The following is a 25485-nucleotide window of genomic DNA, read 5'->3' as shown; positions in this document are numbered from 1 at the left end:
ATCTAAGGGCTGAGGAGGCAGGTCTGAGTATCTTTTTTTTTTTTTTTTTAAAGATTTCTTTCTTTCTTTAAATAATCTCTACACCCAACGTGGGGCTTAAATTCACAACCCTGAGATCAAGAGTCGCACACTCTTCTGACTGAGGCAGCCAGGCGCCCCTGGTCTGAGTATCTTCTATGTGGCCAAACTTCAGACACTCCAAGTCAGTCATCAGAGACTTCCTGAGGCTGCTCCTCTCCCAGAGAAACCCCGGCTACTTCTGCAAAAAATGAGGAGCGTGTTCCCTATAATCTCAACAGGCAAGGAAGGTCCAAGGTCATGCGTCTAGCTCTCCCTCTTATTTTTGGATAATTTCTTAGGTTTCTGGACTATGCTTCTTCTCCCCACTTCTCCATAACTGGTGGGGAGGGTTCTCTGGAGGCAGACCTCAGAGGTGGGTGGGCTCGGCTGGCCGGAATGAGAATTCCCTGGAATGGGGAGGTGGGGGGACGGGACATGTCAACCCATACTGTGTCCCACTACAACAGAAAGCATCTAGGGATGTTCACAGCAGAACGTGATGAGCTTCTGGCAAAGGGAGCTGGGTTCCCCCAAGACTGTCTTCCAGAGAAGACTTGCTCTTTAATCCTTTGACTGGATCTCGGCAACACCAGTCTCCATCTTCAGTGTGGTCCACCCCCAGGTTCCCTCCTCCACAGAGTGGACAGAGCCAGTGCAGAGTGAACTGTTCAGGAACACAGACCTGGCCCAGGCGTTATCCAGACCAGGGTGCTCCAGTGGCTCCCACTACCTCTGGACAGAGCCCACAGTTCTCCACAAGGTCCAGCAAAAGTTGCCAGCAAACTCTCCAGCCACATCTCCTACGGAGCAACTACCTATCCTCCCCTCACTGGGACCCTACCCCAGAATGTGGCCTCCAGGAAGCCCCTTGGCAGGCAGGCCCCTTCATTTCTTGCTCCAGGGCATGGGTTACCCATCAAGCCTCTCTGCTAGGCTGGGTGCTCCTGGGGGCAGACCAGGACTGATCAGTTATGGCCCAGAGTCAAGCCCCATGCCCTCACAGAGGGGGCTGATCGCTATCACAAACCACAGTCCCATCTGCCTCTGGGCCTCCATTCTGCATCTGTACAAAGTCTGCCCTCGATCAGGGATGGCAAATTCAGAGGTCACATACTACCATCTACATCTGCATGTTCACGGCAGACAACACCCACCAATATCCACTGAGCCCACACACGGCTCAAGAATCACTCCCAACAGTGGTCCAGCAGCCACCACCAACCAATCAGGGCTGGCATCGGAGCAGAAACACTGCCTGCTTTTGAGAGAAGATGGCTAGAGTTTTCTCTTTCTCCCTCCATCATTTCCCTCCTTTTCTCTTGTTCTCTATTCTCTCTCTAGACAACCAGACATGCATTTGACCACTGAGTTAGAACGCTGGGGTCCCGAGCCAGCAAGCCTGGGCTGAGACCCCAATTATGGCCCGTAGCTGCTCACTGAGGTCAGTCACCTCTCCCAGTCTCTCTCCCCCAGTCAGCCATGCCTCCCCTCTGCAGAAGCGCGGTGATCAAAATGAAAGTCGCATGTCTAAAAACACGACATAACTGAAAACAATCACTGGAATTTAAAACAAAACAAGAACAAAAACAGCCTGTACTCGGTGCTCCCTTCTTCATGACCCCTGCCCTCCTGCCATTCCCCAGCTCTAGACCTAGAAATCCTCATTGAAGGGCACCTCCCTTAGAACTACCTTAGGGCCAAGGAGCTGGGAGGGGGCCCACCCAGACCAGCAGGCTTGGCCAAAACTAAGCAGAGTCTGCCAGATGTACAGCCCAACTGACTTAAGCAGCATGGAAAAAAAAAAAAATGCCACTGCTTGATTATGTAAAATCCATCTGGATCCCAAGCAGAAAATCCAAGTTGGAAAGGCCCTCAGAGACCATCTGGTCCACCCTGCTTCATCTACTAGCAAGGAAACTGGGGCCCAGAGACAGTGAGCAACTTGCCCAAGGTCACTCAGCAAGTCTATGGACAAGCAGGGGACTAGAACAGGTGTCCTCAGGCTCTTACCTTCTGTATCCTTCCCCACTCCAGAACGCCCCTGGACCCTCCAAGCCTGGACAGAATGAGGATCTAGAGCTTTGGGGCTGGCGGCGCTCTACTCCTGGTAACGTGAGCAGCGCGAATAAACTCAGTTCAAACACTCCCGGGGTCCCTCGTGCGTGCCAGATGCTGGGGATGCCAAGATGAAGGTGTCTTTTTACAAGGAACGCACAGAAGTAGAACGTCCTGGCTAAGTTCTACCGTACCCCCAAGAACCCCAAAATACTCCCCAATATTGTGAGGTATGGTCAGGCCAGGTCCTGAACCACCTCTCCACCAGCCCTCAACTTGCTACCAGACACATCTCGTGCCACAAGACCCCTCAACACTAAGTAAGAAAAAGCCAACGGATGGAACCTAAGGCGCGGATGGCCAAACCTTCCAACCCCAGGAGTAGCCTCACAGCCTGGCAGTCTAAGGAAGTAAGTCCCCTGTGTTCCTTTCTGTAGGGCTGGAGTTGGGGGGATGGGTAGACACAGCTGCTGTCTACCCACCCACCCACCTGGGAGGCCCCACTGGCTTCGAAATTTGGCACCAACTGGGGGTGGAGTCCTGATGTGAAAACTGGGCTGGCCACCATGGGACAGGATCTGGTCGCAGCTGAGTCAGCCAACCTTGGTGCAAAGACCCCCCCCCTCCCCGCCCCCTGCAGCCACAGAGCTGCCCGCCCAGACTGTGGCCAAGCAGGGGAAGAAGTGCAATTGTTGGCAGCCGATTAAACCCGATAGCATCTCTATTTCCCTTCTAATGGCAAAGCAGCGGTGGGAGAGGCGAGGCAGGGGCGGGGCCGCAATCGATAGCTGATATTCTGGTCGTGAGCTGGCCTACTCCGGAAATGGGCAGTCACTACCTCCTTCTGGAGAGCTACCCTTTCCCCTCAGCACTGACCCAGCCCGAGGGGGTCAGCATCACAGCCAGGAAGCACCTCCACCGCCTTCGTATTCACCTGACCAACTAGAAAACAATGTCCTCACCTGAGGAGGGTATGACAGGGACAAAGTCAGCCAAAGTCACCAGGAAGTAGAGAGTCTGGGGCACACAGGTCCCTGCCTCCATGTCCACCCTCCACCCCCACCCCAACTCTTGGTGGGTTCATCCCAACTGGGGTTCAGAAAAGACCTCCACTCAAGAGGATCCAAAAGTTACCTCTGTTTGATGGTGGCTGGAAGTGGCCAAATAAGGACAGGATTCGGTCTGGGCTTTCTGACCACACACCCCTGAACGTCACAGGGGAGGGCCTGAGAAGTATGTCTGGAATTAGGTCTTAACCATGGACAATTCTACCAAAGCAGGAAGTTATGAGCTGCCCACATTATCAGGCAGACCTTGCCTAGCCCCAGACTCGGGCCAAAATAGAAGTCAACGGCCTATTTAACAAATGCAGCTGGCTAGTGTCCACCTCTTCCCACCACAGCAGCCTGCACTGGGCACTCAGACGCCAGCGAGCAGCCTCAACAGGCACGCAGGTGGAGACCGGTACCCGGGGCTCTGTCCACCAGGCAGGAAAGCCACAACGGCACTGTGTCCAGGGTGCACCCGTGGCCTCATGTGGGAGGATGTGTGAGCCTGGGAAAGAAGGCCCAAGCAGGTAACACCTGGGGGAAAGACCAACCAGGTACAGGACGCCCACCTGCAGTGGCCAGGAAGATGGCCGTCCCTCGGCATGGAGGACCGTCTCAGACAGCAGCCCCCGGGCTTCCCCTCTGGGGAAAGGGCAGAAGCCTGTCTGCCTCCTTTCTTTCTTGGGTCCGTTATGAATGTCCCATTCTCTTCCAAGTCTAGCCCCTCTTCCTGCTTATTATGTCAAGCCAAGCCCCAAACAATGCCTGGTCTGGTCTAACCTAGAGCCTACACACCCCATTTCTGAGGCTGTACCCCCTTTTACCCCACGACAAGGCTCCAGTTCGGGCGACATGCAGATGTATGTGTGGCCACCCAAAGCCCTCAACGGCCATCCCTATGACTCCCCTCACCGCCATCATGGTGGTAGGCAACCTGCTCTTTCTGGTTTTGGGGAACACCTAAATTTCATGGATTCACTCCTTGGATAGCGAGCAGCATGTCCAAACCCTTCTCTCCTGAGAGTCAAGATCAACTCAAATGTGAAATCTTACAAGGGAGAAGTGTCACCTAGGCCATCTTCCACCCAGGGAGAAAATCCCCTGAACATCCCTAAGAGGGGTTTGTCCCCCTTTGGCTTAGATGTCTTAGTAACAGGGAGCCCCGCCTCCCGCAGCCTGCGTGTCACCGCTGGATGCAAGAGGTGTGCAATTCTGGCTCAAACCAAGCAAAATTCTCCTTGGACTTCGTCTCAGTGCTCCCAGTTTTGAATTCTTGGGCTTCACAGAGAGATCTCGGCACTCTTTTCTATATGACAGCTCTTTCCATAGTCTTATCTGGAAGTGTTAGCCTTTCAAAGGGGTGGGGAACACAGGCAGGTTTCCAAACCCTGCCACAGACAGGTCTGAATGAATGAAACGTTACACTCAGAGAAGCTCCTTCTAGCCCTGCACACTAACTCCTTTCTGAGATGGCACCCCTGGTCTCAGCCTGCTTAAAATCGAAAAACCCCCTATCCCTTGTACCAGGGGACTGTGGAAATAGGGGGAGGAGCAGGCACAGAGGCGCCTGGCAGCAACCCCCAACCCTGATAGGAGATGAAGCCCCCAGAGGCTGACAAGGGGTCTTTGGGAAAAGACCAGACTCCCACCCCACGTGGGATGTGCCCCTGCCTTTGGCGGGTGGAGTGTGGCACAGATGCTCGCGGGATGCCGACTGCGATTGCACTTGGAAAAAATGAAGTGGTTAACCAGAGGGAAAGGATTCTGAGACCTGCCAGGATGGTGGGTTTTTTGTTTTTTGGTTTTTGGTTTTTTTTAGATTACGCCTAAGGTTTGTAGTTTGGACAGTCAAAGTAAACAATGACGATGACAGCAGCAACACAACAGAAACAAAGAACAGTTTACTTGTTATTTAAAAAAAAAAAAAACCTTTTGTTATAAAAGACAGCTCCCCACTGCCTCCCCAACCAGGGGCGTCCGGCTGTGCTGTGCCTTTGAAGCTGGTGTGAAGAAAACCCACTCCGGCAGAAGTGCCACAGCACGTGCAAGGGACCTGGGGTGGGGTGGGGGGCTGCTCCCATCTCTTTTCTCCCCTCTTCAGGTTTTGGAAGGGGTGGAGAAAGGGATGGGGGGCGGTTGGAACCAGCACAAAGCAACTGTATTTAGACCATGGCAAACTGAGCTGCTACTTACTTCTCTCTCCCTCCCTCCTGCCCACCTGGGCCTGGCCTGGAGCGAAAGGAGCAGGGGACCGAGGGGGCCCAGCACGTACCTGAAAGAAACCCGGTGGGATGGGGCCTCCTGGCATCCCATCGTTGGGGGGAATGTTGCCAAGCACAGGGCTCGGGGCGGCTGCTGCACTCTGTGGAGACAAGGAAGCGGGAGAGTGAGAGGCGGGATCCACCCTGAGAGACCCGGAGATCCAACCCCTTCCCCCCTCCCTGCCCCTGTTCTCCCAGCCTGCCAGTCTGCCCACATCCTTTGAAGAAGACCCTCCTCGAACATCACCCTCCCAGGTGTGTCTCTCACTGGGCAAGTGATGAACTCTTCGAGCCTCTGTTTTCTCATCTCTAAAATGGGAGAACATCATCTACCGCTTTGCACACGCACCGCAGAGCACAGTGCACGGCAGCTGTTGCCAGTGTATGGACACCCTGCCTTACACACTCAGCTGCTTTATGGGGTCCCTACAGGGCAGTGGGGGGAGAGGGGCTTTATAAATGTTCGCGTCCCCTCCAAGAGGCTGCATGCTGTACGGAGAGCATGTCAATCACTACCCACAGCTTAATGAATGAACAGGGAGCCCTGCTGGGAAACGTCCCTGGAAAGCCTGAGGAGGGCAGGGGTCTTTGGGGCCCATCAGGGTCTCGGGGGGCCACAAGAGATGAGGTGGGCTGTGCAGCGCAGGGAGTGGAGGCACTTTTCTTCTTAAATGCTGCTATTCCAGCATTTACCTAGTACATCTGCCTCAGCAAATGCCTCCCGGGGGTGAACAGACGTTGTTCTCCCCAGCCTGGCTTCCTTCCAGGCAATCTGTGTCCCACCTGCCATGTGGTCAGCATGTCTGAACGTGGGCCTGCACGCACACAGGCAGGGTGAGGCTGATGGGGCAAGTCACACACACACACACACACCCCACTGCCACCCGGGCTGGTGCCCTGCACACACACCCCTCCCCCTGGCTCCTCCTGCAGGACCCCCTTACTTCCACTTCCATGTCACCAACCTCACACATACCCCCCACTGAGAATTTGAGACTCAATCACCAATCTCCTCCCAGGGGTCTGACCTGTTCTCTGGGAAAAGAGTGAGCCCCCTGGGGTCAGGAAACGGAAGGAGGCCCCTTTTTCTATTACAAATGCAGCAGAATTCACTTCTTCCCTTTCCTCAGCCAGGAAAGAAGAACCAGAAGTCCTAACTTCCAACTGAGACTGAAGGAAATGAGGTAATGTGTGAATCCCATTGGCCATGGCAAGATGAACAGATACCCCCCAGGGACCCCTGCATCTGGGCTCCAGGGCCATTACCCGTACCAGCAACAGAGGGCCGTGGGCAAGCCGAGTGGCCTTCCAGCTCATTTCCTGTACAAACTGGGGGTCGCCGTTGTCCTCCCTGCTTGTCAGGGTTGTGGAGGATTATGGGACAGGATGGCCTATGTTTGTGCATAGGCCGGTAATCTGAAAGCAAGGAGGGTTCACTATGGGCAGGCGCTGGGTGTCTTAGCAGACCCAGCTAAAGAGACTGGGGTGGAGATGGGCGGGCCAGGCCAGCCCAACCTCTCAAATGCTTCTGCCTACCAACAGGCAACTCTCTCTCGCCAACCAACCTGTCATGTGTGACCAGCATCCCCAAACACTACAAATGAGGTCTTTCCACATTCTCAGGTGAGAGCCCCACTCAGGAGGATGAGGGGCCAGCCTGCCTCTGTCTAGGGCTCCCCCGCCCCGCTCACCCCACTACTATTTGGGCAAGGGCCACCTGGGGGACTATGCCAGGCTATCCATTAGCTACACTGTTTTGTCTCTGGTTGGTGGGTCTGTGAAAATGCAACTTCTCAGGATTTACAGCCAACAATCATTCCCTGGAAGCAGGGGCAGGAAAGTTTTAAAGAAAAATCAGAGGGAGGTAAACAGGCACACACGTTTTCCTCAAGTTTTGTCAGAGACCGGTTTTCCATTTAACTCTTTAATCCTTCAGGAAGTTATTTTGGTACAGAATATAGATTTTACTTCTCAGGCAGTACGATTTTGCCCCACTCATTTGAAATCCAGAGGCAAAATCCTGACAAAGGCTTGGGTCTCTTTCTGTGCTTTTAAATCCCGTCCTACGTCTCTACCGTTCCATTGTCATGATCGGGGTTTCACCATGGACATGACCTTCTCCTCCAACTCTTCAGTGGAAGTTTTCTGGCTCATTCTCATCTACCTATCCCTCCAAACATCAGATCATTTATAGAAGTGACCCTCCTACCGAAAGAAAAAAGTTCATATACATGTGTACACACACACACACACACACACACACACACACACACACCCCCAATGCATGTATGCATACACGTGCATACAGATCTGGAGGAGAAATGCCATCTTTCTTCAAACTGAGGTGCCCTCCCAGGACACGGTCTTTCTCCAATGACTCACACCTTTGTGCAAGTCCCGCAGTCAAGCAGGTGCGGGGGCAGCGACAGTAATTACCAGGAAGGTAGGAGTAGGCGACACAGGGAAAAGCAAAACCTTGTCTTGCTAAAACTGACTAAATGTTTTATTCAACAAATGTGGCACCAACTTGTCTGGGGGATGAGGACAGGAAAGATGGAGCTCCTGACTGGGGAAGCCCCGGGTGGCACGCCTGGCAGGAGCCACTGGGCCTGATGCTAGAAACAGGCTGGGTACTCCCTGCCACCCGCCTGCCCTCTCTCTCCCTGAACCCCCAGGCGGCCTCTGAAGTGGACACGAGCACCCCGCCTGACAGGAACACAAACGTCTCCATGAGGAGAGCAGGCTCAACACAGCCCTCGCCTGTTTGTCCTCCTTGTCCGGATCTACTCCTCTCCAGCCTTCAACCCAGATCCATGCTCTGTTTTTACAGAAAGTTCTGGAAATTCTCACCAACTTGATTCTTTAAATTAGCATTTATCATTTCGTATACACTTCCTTTTTATAGAACGCAGCAAAGGAAAAAGAAAATTAGCGATCGTGTTTTCTTAAAGAATGTCAAGAGCACTTCCCCTTCTCATTACACGGCCAAAGAAAACATGAGTTTTATACAGAGTATTATACAGAGGTAACATTATTTAACCAAGTATGGTGTTTGCTACCCTGACAGTTACCAAATGGTACCTCTCTTGTATTCGGACCTATTTTTTGGGTCACTACCTTTTGAAATGGTCTCTGCTGGCCACTTCAAGATCTACTATTATGGAAAGATGTTCATGTCCCTTGTTATCAGTATATTTGCCTTTTTCCTTAGTGATATATAAGAACTCTTTATATTTTAAGGATATCACATAAGGATATCTTAGAATTAAAAAAGAAAAGAAACACCCCAAACTTTTAAACGAAAATTTGAACCCGGGAGCATGACTTACAAGGCTCCCTCCCTTTGAGAGTTCCTTTTCCTACAAAATTAGAAGTTCATGGTTCTAGGAACTGTAGGTGTGTGGGTGCAGGGTCCATGGTCCTTTGAATGCAGGGCTGGGGTAACCATGGATGGTGCAATTCTCTGACATCTGTGGGGAGGACAGATTTCTGCTAGCCTCCAATGAAAGGAAAGCCGTATTAGCAGTGATTAAGGTAGCAGGAAGCTGAGGAGACAACTTTTATCATTCAAAGCCTCATCCAGCAGCAAACATAAGCAAAATAATTAACCTGAATTATGACAGATACTGCTATTGTTTGATTATGAAGGAATTATGTGCTCATAATGGAAAACTTTCAAAGGGGCAGAAAAGTACGAAGAAGCAAATGAAAAGCAGCAACAGATTTACCAGGCAACAAAAGGGTTAAGTACTACCTGTGGTTCACAGAACCCAGTCCCCAGACCCCCTCCTCCCACCCCCACACCTGAGAGCAGAGGCTGTTTTATAACCATCTCTGAGATGGGAGGGCATACAGCAGGTGTTCAATAAATGATTACGACTTTTATTATTCAAAGACCTGCTCAAACCTAGCCATCTGGAGCCAGGCCTTTCCGGATTGCTAGAAATCGGCCTCTCCCTGTGGTTTCTAGCTTTGAGTTAGAACTCCATTAAGGCACTCAGCAAAGCGTCTCATGTGAGTTTTCTCTAAAAACACAAAACCCAGACGAAAGCCCCTGACGTTTACCACGGCCTACAGCTGTTGGGGCTGTGGGGGGTCCAAGGGATGGAACCTCCCACTAGGGCAGGGAAGTAAAGAGCACTGGATTCTGAAGCCAGAGACCTCCCTATGGGCTCAGGTCCTTGCTGGGAGCCTCAGTTTCCCCATGCATCCAATGGCAGGGTTAGACGGGAAAGAACAGCTAGCGCATGAACAGGAGGACAGTCCTCTTTCTAGAAGACTCTGAATTTTAACTCTTTTCTGCTCACTAAAGAAGACGTAAGAGATCAAAGATTAAAAACCACCCAGGGCGCCTGGGTGGCTCAGTTGGTTGAGCGGCTGCCTTCGGCTCAGGTCATGATCCCGGACTTCCGGGATCGAGTCCTGCATCGGGCTCCCAGCAGCTTGGGGAGTCTGCTTCTCCCTCTGACCTTCTCCTCTCTCATGCTCTCTGTCATTCATTCTCTCTTAAATAAATAAATAAAATCTTTGCAAAAAAAAAAAAAAAACCACCCAGACACCTCTCTGTTATCGGAGCCTGCAGGTAATAGCCGTTGACATCTGAGCTCGCCCCGCCCAGGCCCTCCTCACCCACATTTATCTAAATACGCATACGTACATGGACTAAAAAAAAAGCAGAATCTAATCAGGCATGCAGTTTGGTAACTCATGCATTTAAAAAAAAAATAATAACTTAAAATTCTTTTCTAAATAGAAAACAGGCCTTGCACCGGGTGGCGGGGCCCACTGCAGCCAGCTGCCTCCTCTAAGACTCGGGGGTCAGAGTCAACATGCCAAGCTCAAGGTGCCTACAGACAACTGCCTGAAGCTCCTTGAGGCCCCCTGCAAAGTAGGGTATTTTTGTTCATGGCCTGGGAGCGTTCCAAGGAGGACTGATCCCACAACCCTCTCCCTGAAGAGTAGGCCTTCTTTACGATCCCACGGTGGTTACAAAACCAGCCGGGCCCAGCGCTCACCGCGGAGGCTCAGCCTGCCCTGCACTCCAGCCCCAGCTGGCTGGTCTCCCACATGCCCTCCAACAAAAGGCGGTCTGCACTAGCACATCTGCTTTTCAGCAGTGACCCTCCCCTCCCTTGGCTAGTGCCGAGCATCCGAAGGCACCCTCCACTAACCCACCCAACACCAGTAGAGGACAAATGCATGCGACAAGTCCCAGACGTGGTGCCGGGCCATTTTCTCGCTCTGTAGCAGTAAGCCCCTAGGGCTCCAGGAACAGCAGGGTCAGTCCAGAGGAACCAGGAGACAAGCTCCCTGGACCTCCCATCTCGCATCTCAGAGCATCTTGTGCTAGGGGACAAGTGCTCATGCTTCCTTCCACAACTGTGGGTCTGGGGGATGGTCCCTGCAAGGTGTTCTCTTCCAGCCTCCACCCAGAGAACCTCAGCTATCCTCACTCACAAATTAGCATGGGATCCCCCCACCCCTGGCCTTTGTACTCATTTTCAATCTTTTAAAGTGATCCCTGGGGCGCCTGGGTGGCACAGCGGGTTAAGCATCTGACTCTTAGTTTCAGCTCAGGTCACAATCGCAGGGTTCTGAGATCGAGTCCCACATTGGGCTCCACAATCAGTACAGAGTCTGCTTGGAATTTTCTCTCTCTCTCCCTCTCCCTCTGCCCCTTCCACTCATGCATGTATTCTCTCTCTCTCATAAATAAATCTTAAACATAAATAAAAATAGAAATAAATAAACAGAAATCAACAGTGTACTGAATAAAACCAAATGCTCAGTGAACCACAGGACTCCCACCAGCTTGGCCAGCCCCTCCTGGTTTACAAGGCTGCAAAATGGAACTTTGTTTGGCAATCCCCTCCCTCCTCGCCCCACCCCAATACTCAGGCCTCGGCGTGTAGCAGCACAGAGCCCACACGCAAAACCACCAAGTATATAGCCTTTCTCAAGTGAAACTCAACATAGGTCACGTGGCCAAGCACGCGGGACACCACAGGATGTGTGGCATATTGGCTGGGTGCATGCAGATGGGAAGAGAGGTCACTTGGAGGAGTGAAGGCATCCCTGTGCTGCCTCTGTGAGAAACGAGGTCTCTGTGGGATGCTTGTGTCCAGGAGAAGGGGGGACACTTGCACAGGTGTCGAGACAGGGGTTTCAGCAATCTGTGCAAAAAGCTCTGTCCCTCTGGGCCGAGTTTCCTAGAGGAATTGTTAACTGAAGCAGGACAGATGAGCTGAAGACGTTGACAAGGGACCGGAGAGAATATCATCACCCAGACAGAAAGGCCAAGACAGAGAGAAGCAGGGTCAAAAGAGGGAGAGGGGACCAGAAGAGGCCTCTTGGCTTTAAGCACAGACCACAGAAGAGAATCGGTTCTGGAGAAGAGGGGCTCTAATTCTGCAGCCTGAAGAAAACACAGAGCTGTTGCTACATGAAGAGACAGAACCAACTGGTATTAAAAATAGGTTCAGGGATGCCTGGGTGGCTCAGTTGGTTAAGCCGCTGCCTTCGGCTCAGGTCGTGATCCCAGGATCCTGGGATTGAGTCCCACATCGGGCTCCTTGCTCAGCAGGGAGCCTGCTTCTCTTCTCTCGCTGCCTCTGCCTGCCTCTCTGCCTGCTTGTGTGTACTCTCTCTCTGATAAATAAAATCTTTAAAAAAAAAAAAAAAAGGTTCAGATGACACACGGGAGTGAATGACACAGGATCCCTGCCTCCAAATAGCCAGAGGGCTGTCACGTGGAAGGAGGAGTGGCTGTGCTCTCTTGGTGCCAAGGGACGGCTCTGGGTCCAGCAGGAGATGCACTGAGCTACAAAAAGCTTCTCCAGGTCTGAGCATCAGCATAAGCTGCCTCAGGAAGTGGTAGCCTATGTTAACTTGGGGTGGCTCATGGCTGGGACACAGCAAGAGCACACTGCAGATCTGAACCGGTGGGCTTGATCTCTGCTCTCTGACTCAGAGCCATGCTGACTGTCTCAGCCTCAGTTTCCCCTCGGTTACCCACCACTGCCTGGTGTTGCATGGAGATTATCAGCATAGAGGACCCCTGGAGTGAGGGTCCCTGGACCAGGCTCCTACTCTGGCTGCGCACCACCTACGGTGTGACCTAGGCAACTGAAAGCCTTCCTGCCCCTAGCCTCTGCTCAGCTCCAAACGAGGTGGCTGAGGTCCTGCTATTTCAATGAAACAGGGAGATTGCACTGAGCTCTTAGCTGAGCAACAGGAAAAAAGGCCACGTGTAGGCAGAAAAAGCCCTGACCAGCCACAGTCAGGCCATCAGGCCCCAGGGAGAGCTGTCCTGGCACCGGAGCCTCTTCCCAAGTGTCCTGGGTGAGGGGGTCAACGGCCGGACGTGGAGAAGGGATGCGGAGACCAGTAACTGCCTTTCGTCCTGACCCCAGAGATCAGGGGAGGGGATGGTGTGACGGACTCTTCAACATCCCCACTGAGACGTCATTTCTGTTTAAGGAAACTGAGGCACAGAGAAGCACATGACCATGAGTGGCTCTAACTTTAGTCTCTCTGTTCCTCCACCCCTCCCCCAGTCTTGGGTCCAGAAACCCCAAAACAGTCTCCGACCAACCCTGCAAGGGGAGTTCTGTATGCTTTTTGACACTTAGGAAAAGAAACAGCAGATCATTACAGACATGGGGCAAGCACAAGGCATTCTCTGCATTTGGGATCCTCTACCTGTTCTACTCTTCCCCCTAAGGAAACTGACCTAACCCTGCTCCTTCCAGCAAATAATTGAGGGACCCGGCCTTCAGCAAAGGGTATGGTGAGGGGGGGGTGTGTGTGTGTGTATGCAAGTGTGTGTGCAGGAATGCATGAACCCGCGGAAGAGGCTGCTGGATCTGGCAAATTACCCTGGGAAGAGAAGGAGAAACAAGGTAGGTGGAAGCTTAAAAAGGTTACGAGTGCTTTACACACGTTGGACGTTCTCAGCAAACGCTCGCTCCCAGGGCGGTGGGGGCGCGCCGTGCCTGCTAGGGCGGCAGATGACAGTGCGTGGCTCTGCCCTCAAGGTCTGGAGGATGAAATGAGCCGCGGTGACAGCGAGTTGAGGGGTGTGGGAAGGTGCTCTAGGCGGGCGCGGGGAGGCGGGGATTAGTGGGATCAGGGAGGCTTTATGGAAGAGGTGGCACTCAAGCCAGGGCCTTAAAGGACGGCAGGACTCGAAGATGCGGGCGGTGATACAGAGGTGAGAGATTACCGCTGTCATCTCAACCCTCCCCGCAAGCCAGGCCTCCGACAGCCGCTCCTTCAGAGCGCAGATGCCGCCGAGCCTCCACCTCCTCAGAGCTCCATCCCAGCAGCTCTATCCCAGCCCAGTTTGGGGGTGGAGTTGGGGGGAGCCGGGGCTGGGCCTTTCCCTCCTCCACAGGGGGGCTCTTCTGCGGGAGGGGAGTCGGCCACCCACCACTGCGACTGACTGAGCTGGCCCAGTTTCTCCCTTAGACTTCCCAACAAGCCAGTCGGGACTCTAGCTGAGGACATCAAGGGATTTGTCCAGGGTCACAGGGCTCGGAGGGGCAGAACTGGAGGTCAAGCCCAGATGTGCTAAAACCAGAACCCAGTCTCGGCCGCGCCCCGGCTTCTCAGGTCTCAAGTTCTGAAGCTGATGCTTCAAGACGGTCACCCAGCACAGAGAGGTCAAGAGAGGAAGAGACCCAGCCCTTCCGTTCTCCAGGAGCCCTTCATAGTCCTCTGTAGAGGAGGAGCCTTCTGTCTTCTGCGGGGTGTGGGGAAGTTAAATTGGAGTCTCAGGCGATGGGCTGAGGCCTAGACTGGGGAGAGGCAAGCAGAAGCCCCTGCACCAGCGACACAGCACCAAGGCAGACAACAAACCCGTTGGGTCTCCGTGATTCCACAAACACAGACCAGGCCAGGGAAGGAAAGGGGGTCGTGGCTGTCGGAGGACATCTTCTGCTCAACAGAAGCCACTCTTCTGAGCAGTGGTCTCTCTCTACCCCATGTTAGAGAAACAGGATTTCATGTTTTAGAAAACGAAACAAAGGCACTCCCATCAGTACAATTCCAAGAAGAGAACTGGCTTCCTTCCCGGAACTGAGAAGGCCACGGCCACCATCCCACCAGGCCTTGCCCGTCCATCCCAGGGAGCACCCAGCCTCTTCTGGGAATTAGATCAAAGGGTACCGTTTGTGCAAGAGGTGGAGCCCCACATAATTAATACCTGGTTATACTGTGGATGCCAGCCAGGGCACCCTCCTCCATGTGCAAACACCCCCCAGCTAGGCCACACAGCACAGGGCGCAGGTTCTAGGCGTGTACACCCAAGACCGGGGAGATTAAGGGCTAGAGGTGCCCCTGCAAATGAACAGTAAGAGTGGATCAACAGCACACTATTTGTACAACGCTGATTCTCTCCTTAAAGAGAGATGAGCTCCGTGGCCTGGGTTTACACCATTAGCAACACACACACATGCACACGCGCGCACACACACACACAGTCTTAAAGGAGCTACTTACAACCGCAAACATGTCATAGTAGGCCAGTGACAGCTCCTTAACAAGAACACTGGCAGTTGCCTCTGCAAAGCAGAAAATTCCCTGGCGTGGACCCACACACACACTCAGTTCCAATGACAACTTAATCCTGCCAGGACTGAGGTGTACAGAGAACAAAAAAATCGCCTGCTTCCAGAAACTTTTAAGGTTAAGAGAAATCATTAAAGGCATGACCCTCAGAACATCTTTCCAAAAATGGGAGCCCACACTCTGCTCGGCTGGCACCAAATTCAGTGGGGACAGAGCCACTTGCCCTCGGCTCAGCCTCTGCTGTGACAGGACGAACGTGCAGTCTATGAAGTGCACTGGGGTCTCCCAATATCAAGGCCAGAGACACGGACCCTGGGCCAGGTGGGAGGCCAGTGAGCAGCCCACCACTGTGGTCTGCACAGCCGGGGCACGGGCTCAGAGCTGAGCAGATGCCACCTACGCCTTGAAAGCATGCGCTAATTGCGCTAATTTAGCTAACAGTCTCTGTTTCGTCCCCCACCCCAGTCAACCAGCATCCTTTGGTACTGCTGGAGAGATGCAAGCTGTTGGCTTTAGTGTTATTTTGTCAGCCATTAAACGATTCATCGGAGTCATTAATTGATTTATTACTGCTGCCTGCTCAGAGGGTTTAGCAAATAGAGAATGATGTAGGTCACAACGCAAAGGAAATTGGACCAAACGACACCATGAGAAGCTGGGCACCGAGAGAGTGTGCCACTGTCCACTCGGGCAGCCCTCCATGCCCAGCTGTCAGATGCGTGGACAGCAGAGCTGGCTCTACTGCCTGAAATCCGGGTGCCAGACTGCCTCCTGCTCAGGCACTGGTGTTGCCAAAGATGTAGAAGGCAGAGAACCTTGTCCAGAGGCCCCTGGCAGCTGGGTTCCAGGCACCTGCCAGGCATGATCTCCAGCAACTGAGTAAGAGGGGGAGAGAAGCCTCCACTGGCCCCCACCCAGTAAGTACTGGGCTGCAATGGTTGGGATGGTGTGGCAGCCCTCCAGGGCAGTGGGGAGGCCAGGGAGAGGCCCCCAGCCAGGGCTCTACTCCTGTGGAGGTTAACAGGCTCCAGCCACAGTCCCTCCGTTCCTGCACTGCCCACAGGAGTGCGGGGACACCAACAGCTGACAGTAACAGGTGTCTCCTGACACCTGGCCCTTCAACTTCTCTCTGACCCTCACAACAGTCCTAGGAGGTAAGTGGCATTACCAACCCCGTGCTGGCAAAGAAAACAAGCCGTCACACAGCAGGCCAAGGAGCAGCAGTCCTGGGCATCGAACCCAGGTCCACCTGACTTCGAAGTCCACATACCCACCTCTCTATCACACCCCCTTTTAGCTGACACCTCAGCAATAAGCCCAACCCAAACTAGCTGGGTGACCAAGAGCCAAGAAGCCCCCTTCTTCTCAGAGCCCCGGGTGCCTCATTTATAAAGGGACAGAGTTAAGGTGGGGGAGCCCTGAGGTTCCAGTTGGGGCAGGAGGGGCTGCAGGACTCAGCTCCTCCCACCGCCCCAGCAGCACTGGCCCCACGGTGGGGGGAGAGTGTTGGTAGCTTGGCCATGCTGCCAACACAGGTCATACCACCCAGTGCCCACTTTCTGCCATGAATGCTCCTCATGCTGGCAGCGGGCCCTCCCATGGTGTCCCCTGCTGCCCCACCTGGCCTCCAAGCCCCCGCCCAAACACAGCAGGTCCAGGAAGCCCCCCCCCCCAACCAGGACCTGGCCGGGACCCCGGGAGTGCACGGGGAAGGTCTGCTGCACGGGGTCAGTGCAGAGAGCAGCAGCTCTTCTCCTGCTCTGCTCCCAATGCCTAGGGCTGTGAGCAAGCACAGGGAGTGGTGCTGACACAAGGGGAACCAGAATGGTCATTTTCCAAAAAAAACCAAGAGGATTACAGGGTCATAGATTTGGTGGTGGTTGGGGGTGGGGGTGAGGAATACAGGTCTCTATCTCTAAAGCAGGAAAGGTAAATGCTCTGGTTCCTGGTGTCCCTCAGGAACCAAACACAGGTCTGGTTGACTCCAATTCTTCGGTCACAGAAATCAGCCCCTCAAAGACGTATCACCTGCCCACCCTGCCTGGCGGCGCGGAAGAACAGAGCCCACCCAGGCAAGCCTTCTAAAGCCCTCCAAGGGCGATTATTTAGTTTGCTCCAAAGTGACACAGAGGAGCTGCCGAGCCAGGTCAGGCATCCAGCGAGAGCTGGCTGGCTTCAGTCCTCGGTATAGCCCGGTGCATGGAACTCGGGGGCCCACTGACAAGCCGTGAAGCGTTGGAAGGCAAGGCAGGGGGGCCCTTCAGAGCTCCCCCATAGAGCTTACAAATACTTGTTGGGTGTCTGCCAGGTGTACAAGCCATGGCTCTCTTGCCAGCATTGCCCCATAATGGGTCCAGAGCACCCCAGAACACCTATCTTTTGGGATCCTAGTGAGAAACCCGCTCATGGGGTGGGGCCAGGAGCCCAGCCTGGGAGGACCTAACTCGTCAAAGGCTTCTAGGGGACAGAGGAGTTTATCTACTGAGAATCGGGCCCAAATGTGGCTTCTGAAACAGACCCAGGATTTCCCACAGAGGTGGTCCACCACCCCCTCCTCCATACAGAACTGAAAGCAAAACGAAGGTCTTCATGGAGACGTGCATCAGGGCCCAACAAGTGAGATGCTCGAAGTCCCATGGAGAAAGAACCACCACTGTCACATACACTGCTTCAGGACCCCGACTCACAAAGGCCTTCCCTTCACCCGCATTTCCCTGATGCACACGCCCAACCGGTCTTGGCATAGGTCCATCCCTCTCTCGGGACCGCTCCTGCACGCTCCCTCCCAGGGTGCTGCCTCTCCGTCCTTTATGTGGTCTTCATCACAGTTATGTGGTCTTCATCACAGCACGTGTCACATCTGACTGGTAATTCCTTATTCAAGTCGCCAGCTCTCTTCCCAGGGACAGGGGCAGGAGGGGCGTACACAGCACAGACAAGGCGCTGGCTCCATAAATATTTTTGGGGGGTGAATAAAATCCTTGCAGAAATCCTGCTTTTCAAGAATATCTACCATGTCTACAAAGTACAATTCTAAGCCTAGCTAACTCAGTCACCTACTAACTTACCGTTTGGCTAGATCCATACAACTACTCTGTCCCTTCTAAACAACACACACCCACCACCGCCGCCACCACCATACCCAGGCCTGTCTTGGGACACACTGCTCCCTCTGCCTGCAAAACCCAAGCTTTGGGCATCAGAAAACCTGCCTGCTGGTGCTGCTTGGGCCTTACTGGCAAATGACTTGGGCAGGCCACTTGTCCTAGAGTCCCTGGCCAGCACAGCAGGATGGGATTGTCTGGATACCTCTCCTCCCAAGACAGCTATGAATTAACTAAAGCTGACATCTGGGCAAAGCAGCAGTGGCTGTCAGGCAATGACAGGGAGCAGGGTAGCCTCAGGGAGCTAAACCCCCATAGCCATTCCCACTTTGGAAGGAAATCGAGACCGGGCCCAGTGGGCTGGGTGCAGTGAACAGATTCCAGTGGTCTTAATGCATCTGGCTAAGATCTGGCTGCCTAGCTCAGCCCTCTTGGCCAAGCCTCCCTTCCACCTCCAAACCGAAGCCTGCTGGTTATTCTTAGAGAGGCTAGATGCCCTGGTTCTCCCCCTCCCTGAAGACAGATGTCTGCTCCCCTGACCAAGGGGCCTCTTTTTCCATAGGCTTCTTAATGGGGTGGATAGAACCTGCCTACCACCTTTGGGACTTGGGGATATCCAAGGTGGGAGGGGGCCCTCCTGGGCCTGGCTGGAAGCTAAGCAGGAAAGCGAGGCAGAGGTCCCATCCTGAGAAGCCTTTCTCCATGTCCCATAAAATGCACCCCGAAGGCAGGAATCCTCTGCTAATGTGAGGATGGCCCTTCACAGCTGGAACCCCCAAACCACAGGTTTCTAAGACACAAGGTTCCTGTGATCAGAGATGAGCCACAGTGCAAGCCCTGAGCTCACTCGGGAAGAATGCGTCCTCCTCCTCCTCCCTGATTCAGTCCCTCGCTGGACATGAAATGAGAACTTGAGAAGGGCAGAGAGAAGGAGGGCAGAGACCAGGCTCTCTGAGCCCACAGGGTCCTCCAGCTGCACCCCTGTTCTGCCCCCTCCCTGTGCTTACAAGGCCCTGGGAATGGCTCCAGCCTCTCCCCAACCAGGTCTCAGGTCCTCCACTCCCCGGGGGATAGTGTGCTACTTCCTCGTTCTCTCCCAGACAGGCTCCCTATCACCTTCCATGGATCTACCTATAGAACTCCTAGTCATCCATCAATGCTAACCTCAAATGTCCCTGCCTCCCAGCCCAGAGCAAACACTAGTCCCTGAGCGGGTTCAGCCAGAGTTAGAACTCAGTATCAGAAGATACCAGTTTCCACCTGCCAAGTGTCTCAAGAGGCATCCAATGGAACATTCAATACCAATGAACTCCTGACCGAGGGCTGCCAAGCGGTAGAGTGCAGAGAGCTGTGGAAGGAGGGCTCCGGCTCCCCCAGCTCCCCGGCTAATTCAGATAGGCAGGCAATTCACCCTGACTCCAGACGCTCCCCCAATACAAGATGATACCTTTAATGGGGCTGGCATGAGACTTACAACAAACAAGGAGGTAACAGAGGGCAGGCTGTGGTCTCATGTCAGCCACTCCCTTCCCCCAACTCCAACCTCCCTCCTCTCCTGCCCTGAGCTTCAGCCCTGAGGAGCACTTTCTGGTCTCCAGCCTGTGCACAGACCATCCCCTCCACCCAGAGTGCCCACACATCCCCGTCACCATTTCAACCCTCCACCTGGCCCTTGGGCCACCCTGGGTACCAGGCAGGACGATTTTTTTCATCTTCCAAGCCCACGTGAAGCTCTACCTATGACTCTTCCAGGACCTCTATGTGGCTTTATTGTAAGGACAAAAGCTATTTCCCTGCAGGACTGTTGGTTCCAAAGAACAGAATCCAAATATTTACTATGCCTAATAATCAATAACCATCAAATGACTGGGGACTATGAAAGGGCTTTTTGGACAAAGCTAGGCCTGGCCCTTCTGGGAAATTTCTTCCTTGCTTTTCTCCTTTATAAAGACGTAACTTTAAAGAACAGAACAGACTTTCATAAACCCAAAGTCAAAAGGGACAAAGAGAGGCCTTATCTCTCCGTGTTTCTGTTTTTCTCCTCAAGCAATCATTGCAAGAGAGAAACATGGAAACCCTGGAAAAGGCTTGAATTTGAATCTTGGTTCTGTCCTAGCTTGAAACTCGTGAGTTGCAGAAACATGGCAGGACTATCCTTAGTGGATGGCCAAGGGCCACCACCCCCCCCAACGCAGTCTTGTTTTTCTCCTGTTTTGTCTAATTCCATTTGAGACCACGGCCTGGGTCTTCTCCACTGAAGACATAAGTTTTTAATTAGATTTAGGTAATCTGCCGGCCTTCAGAAACTCTGAATCTAGAACCTCCAAACAGGAGGGGTCTCACAGTTCCTCTGTTGTAGATGCAGCCTCCAGCTCAAAGACCTAGGTCGAGGGAAGGAATGGGATCCAGGACTCGGGTATCCCAAGATGTCTATACCTTGGCGGTCTCATCTAGAAAACTGGGCTAATGACCCTTGCTTCACAGAGTCTGTGAAAGTTTCCATGCCCTCCCCTACAACTCTGCCTGGCCTACGTCCTTCGGGTACTCCATAGAGAACTGCTGAACAGACACGGCTTCTACACACTCTTCTCTGCCTCTGCTCCACCTAGGAGGGCCTCGCCCTGAGGGGACAGGCCAGGCAGCACGCGCCTGTGGAGCCCCCCCTTCCCCCCCAACCCCGAGCATTCCCATCCCATGCCCCAAAGCTTGCCGGCTGTGTGTCCTGGCAACGGAAACAAGCTGCCACTAGAGGCAGGCACCGGGGACAGCCAATCCCCCCAACAACTTGGGAGGTCAGAACTCCACTCCTTTGCTTCACATCCGACCTGTCTTGCTGGCGAAGATCACGATGGGCAAGTGTCTTCACCAGGTCACAGCTCTTCCTGGCTGGGTCCAGTCATCACAAACCCATGCCACCCACTCCTACACCACACTGGTAGGAACCAGACAGAAGACCTCAGTTGTGGAAGAAAAAGGCCTTAAACCTGCAACTGAGCCCAGTGTGGGGCGGGTCGCTTCAGCCTTAACTTGACCATTTGTAAAATGGGAAGTCGCCATCGCCTCGTGCAGGAATGTGGAACACAAATCAAGAAACAAACACAAAGCGTGGTGTGACCAGAAGGGCAACAGCACCCCCGGTCCCCAGACCATCAGAGGGGTGGGAAGAAAGGAGGACGCTGCGGTGACAAATCCCTGGCTGGCTGCCCACCCCCCACTAGCCCTTCCCCTCACTTATAAAATGAAGGGGTGGATTGACTCCTGGTCCCTAAGCCGGGCCATACCTCAGAAGCACCCGGGAGCTCTGCAACCACCCTGCTGCCCACTCTCCCAGGCTGCAGGGATCCAGGTTTTTGGGAACCCCTGGATCAGATGTTCTAGCAGATTCCTCCTGGGTTCTGCCTCTGCCCTCACCAGGGAAAACGGACCCCGGGTCCAGTGATGACTAGCCACATAAGCAGGCCTCTTCTGCCCCTCACCCTCCAGGCTCCCAGGAGGCCTCCAGGAAGCCTCCGGATGCAGGTCGGGGCTTAGACAGCCGCCCAAACAGGTACAGGCCCAGATGTAATTGGCCTCTCGGTTAAGCTTTCTAATCTCATTAAAGCTGCCTGCCTCATGCAGACCACAGCTCTGCATTTAATAACAGAAGAGCACTGCCCTGCCCATGGTAAGCTCATTAGGTCTGGGGACACCTGAGAGGAGAGTGCTGGACCACAGCCCCTGGCCCAAGTTGGACCCCTCTCTGCCCTTCTGTGACATGCTGCCATGCGGATGTCAAAGACTCAGACAGAAATGGGGGGGGGGCACTGCAAAAGGGGCAGGGAGGCAGGAAGTGTTTAGAGCTGGGGGGTTCAGGGTCAGATGTGCCTACTCACCTTGGGAAGCCGGTGCTGTCCAGAACTTTCAATACATGCAAATACATAAATAGAAAGTAATTTTATTTATCTTACCAGGGTGTGCTAATGCCCACACCACACCATGAGACAGCCACCCTTCAGGGCAGAGTGCAGGGCTCACAGCGGCTCCCCATCCCTGAGACACAGTGGGAAGAGGGGTATGGGCTGGGGTCCAGAGGGCTGCATCTCTGGAAGAGAAGACCTGTCCTGCCATCCACCCTTGCCCCCACCCTCGGAGAGGAGGTACCCCGAAGTCCTTCCCTGACAAGTGTGTGAGGAGGGCTGAGGAAGTAGCCAGCTCCTGGATATCAGCTCTGAGAACACCACAGTCAACGTGTGCAAACATCCCTGTGCAAATACACGTCACCCACTTCTCGGTCATCTTCTCCATCTAAATACATTCCAAGAAAATAACTTAGCAGTGGTGAGAAATTCTGCCATGGTTCCAAAATAGCAAAAACAAAACATACACACACACACACACTCTCTCTCTCTCTCTCTGCTCTGCTCAAGGTGCCACACTGGGTCAAGGACAGGCGTGGAGACACGCATATACAGGCAACAACCAGCCAGAGTACGCTAGGGGTTCAGTCCTGCTGAGAGAGGTTGGTTAGTATTAATATTTAATAGGTAGGATAATATTTTAGAAGGGAAGGGACTCCGTGCAGGTTCCAAGCCAGACTCACACAGATGCCCTGTCCAAGGGAGATGTTTGGGGGCACGCCCAGCCAAGTACACATACACACCCATCCCCACACCCTCTGGGACTTGCTTTAAGACACTGGCATTTTCCACTCCACTTGCCAAGAATGAAGCCACCCTGCCCTGTGTGAGCCTCAACCCCCTGGAAACAAAGGCGGCAGTCATGGGGGTGGGCTAGTGCACCTCGGGCACTGGGCCCGTGTCTCCCCCGCCCCCTGCCATCTCACCAAAGGGGAAACAAAGGCCCCCAGTAGGAGACAGACATGCCCAGAACCTGGCCAGGGTGCCTCTTATGCCACCATGCTTTCATTCTCTGGATAATTTGGAAAGAGGTGGCTTTTTTTTTTTAAATACCCTCAGCAAATCTAAGCTGCTTACAATCACCACTAAGCCCACCCTCTCGGGCACAAGAGCAGCAAGTTATTAGGAAAATGCTGAGGGTCGAGGGGGTGTAGGCAATCTTCCAATCATGCCAGCTCTCAGTGGGCCAGGCCGACTTCTCCGCCCCCATAAAACAGCCCCATTGCCCATGCACCCCACTCTCCATCTGGACTCGGTCCTCAGGCCTGGAGCACCCACCAGCTTCCTCACTGGTGTGGCTGCTCCAGTCCTCCCCTCGTTCCTATTCTTCCCCAAGCTGACCTAATCAGGCCACTAACGACACCGGTTCATCAGCTCAGTAGACTGCTCCGGGATGTACATTAGCCTGGCTGGGCCCTTCTCAGTTCCAGCTCTGGCCACACAAACCCTCCTTCCTGAACACAGAAGTCTTTTTGAGCTTCCAAGTGCTTGCAGATGTTTCCTTTAACCGGCAATGCCCTCCTCACAGACACCCCCTCTTTCAATCACCAACTTCTATTCCTTTTTCTTTTGTGGGACCCACAGAAAAGGTCACTGAATACAGGAAGCCCTCCGGGCACAGCCTTCTCTTGGGACTCAGCAACTGGGTCCCCTGGAGCAGCATCAGCATCCGCTATGTACTCTTTCCCACTGACTGTGAGATCCCACGAAAAAGTCACTTAGGTATCTCCAGGGCCCTGCTAAGGATCCCGCACACCAAAGGTATTTGTAGGCCCATACAATTCCCCCCTTCACTCCAAAAAACAAAAACAAAAACAACAAGAAAAAACAACCCTTAAGTCTCAGAACCAATACTAGAGATATTGTTCAATCTGATCCCGATTGTTTTGTTTTGCTTTAAGTCAGGAAAACGAAGGCCCAGGGAGAACCAGAGAGTGTTAAGATCACACAGCTCATTAGCAGCACCTGGCTGGTGGCTGGCCAGAGTCTTCACTGACTCCTCCAGATCGGCCCAAAGCCCCCACAGGAAGACCAAACACAGGAGAGTGCTACGAGAGAGCGGGGCACAAGAGAGGACTACAGGCAGCCTGGGAGGAAGTGGTTTGGGGGCTCAGGAGCCCCACAGAAGGAAACACACAGGCCAGCCTGGAAGCCCCAAGTGGAGACTATGGGCTAGAGTATCCTGACCAGGTGCTCGACAAGGACAGGAGGAAGGACCAAGGACAGGACCTGGCACGGGGAGGCACTCAACAAACATTTGCTGTTGCACAATTAATGGCACAAACGACCAATGCCATGCATGGTGTCGCACAGGCCTGCAATGGGCTCCAGGATCCTGAAGAAAGGAAGGATTATTTCTGCCAGAGGGTGGGGCAGTCTGGGACAGCTTCACAGAGCAGTGACATCTGATCAGACGCCATCTGTTATTTTTCTCTAATTGTTCCACATGTGTGAAATTTTGATTCTAAGCTAGAATGTGGACTCCGAGAGGCAGAGGCTGTGGCGGTTCCCCTGCCTTCCCCAGCCCTTCTCTCCAAGGTGTCCCCTCCATGGGGCTCCTCATAGACACTGACATCACGCCAACAGGGGTAAGGGCACACCCTTCTATTTCCTTTGAAATAGGAGGCAGAAGCAACGCTGGCTTCCTGCCAAGTCTGTTTTACCTGCAGAAGCTCCCTGACGCCCATCAAGAAATCCTGCAGCATGCAGGGGCACTGCCAGCACCCCAACTGCCCTGTTCCCCTGGTGTGACGTTAAGAGACAGGCACTCTTAGGCTCTACTGAATACTTCCTGAGTCCAGTGGGCCGCACTAAGTCTCTTCCAGACCTTCCCTGCTTCCCCCCCACCGGCCCCCGAAACCAACAACCCTGTAAGACAGGAATCAACGCCCCCACATGACAGACTGGGAAAACTGAGGCCTGGAGTGGGGTCACATGGCGAGGTCAGCGGCAGGTCCACGTGGGTCTTTCACATCACACTGCCCATAACATTACTGCTCTGCCCAGTTTCCTGCAACAGAAATATCACCAAGTTCTCCTGGTGGAAATGAATGCGCGCCCACCCAGACATCCCACGTGCAAGGAACACCACCACTGGCACGCCAACTATGATTTCACACCACCGACTCCCCTGTGGGGCAGACCATACCAGGCGGGGTCACTCACAAACCATACTGTAGCCCCGTTTCTACAGTTGCACCCCATCGTCTCACTTTCCCGAGGCTTCGTCACCTCCCCCCGCCCCCACCACCCCCGCCACATCCTCGTTTCTGTAGAGGCCCAGAAGAACGCAAACTCCAATGATTCCCTTTCTTGTTTGGATAATGGCCACTTTGCAATTCTCCCTCCCGCCCCGGGACCCTCACAGCTCCTGAAGCAGGCGTTTGGGCCAGGGAGAGAACAAACGGGAGGGGATGAAAAACACACACAACCGTAAGCTGCAGCCCAAACAGAACTAATCCATTCAGAGCCCAAAGAGGCTGAGCAGATG

General features: G+C 53.6%; 1 protein-coding gene across 10 annotated transcripts in view; it reads right to left on the bottom strand.

Moving 5' to 3' along the window:
• The window catches only part of SSBP3 (single stranded DNA binding protein 3), a 164424-nt gene that overhangs the window by 41971 nt on the left and 96968 nt on the right, over positions 1-25485 (bottom strand). For all 10 annotated transcript variants that reach the window (XM_080801454.1, XM_080801450.1, XM_080801447.1 and 7 more), the window contains one exon: positions 5437-5526. In XM_080801454.1, coding sequence (XP_080657580.1) covers positions 5437-5472 — 36 coding nt within the window. In that variant the 5' untranslated portion in view covers positions 5473-5526. The remainder of the gene's footprint in view (positions 1-5436; positions 5527-25485) is intronic.

This window comes from Martes martes (genome assembly GCF_963455335.1).
Source record: "Martes martes genome assembly, chromosome: 4".
Taxonomy (NCBI): Eukaryota; Metazoa; Chordata; class Mammalia; order Carnivora; family Mustelidae; genus Martes; species Martes martes.
The sequence above is the reverse complement of the archived record's forward strand: the minus strand, read 5'-3'. Positions and strand labels throughout refer to the sequence as shown.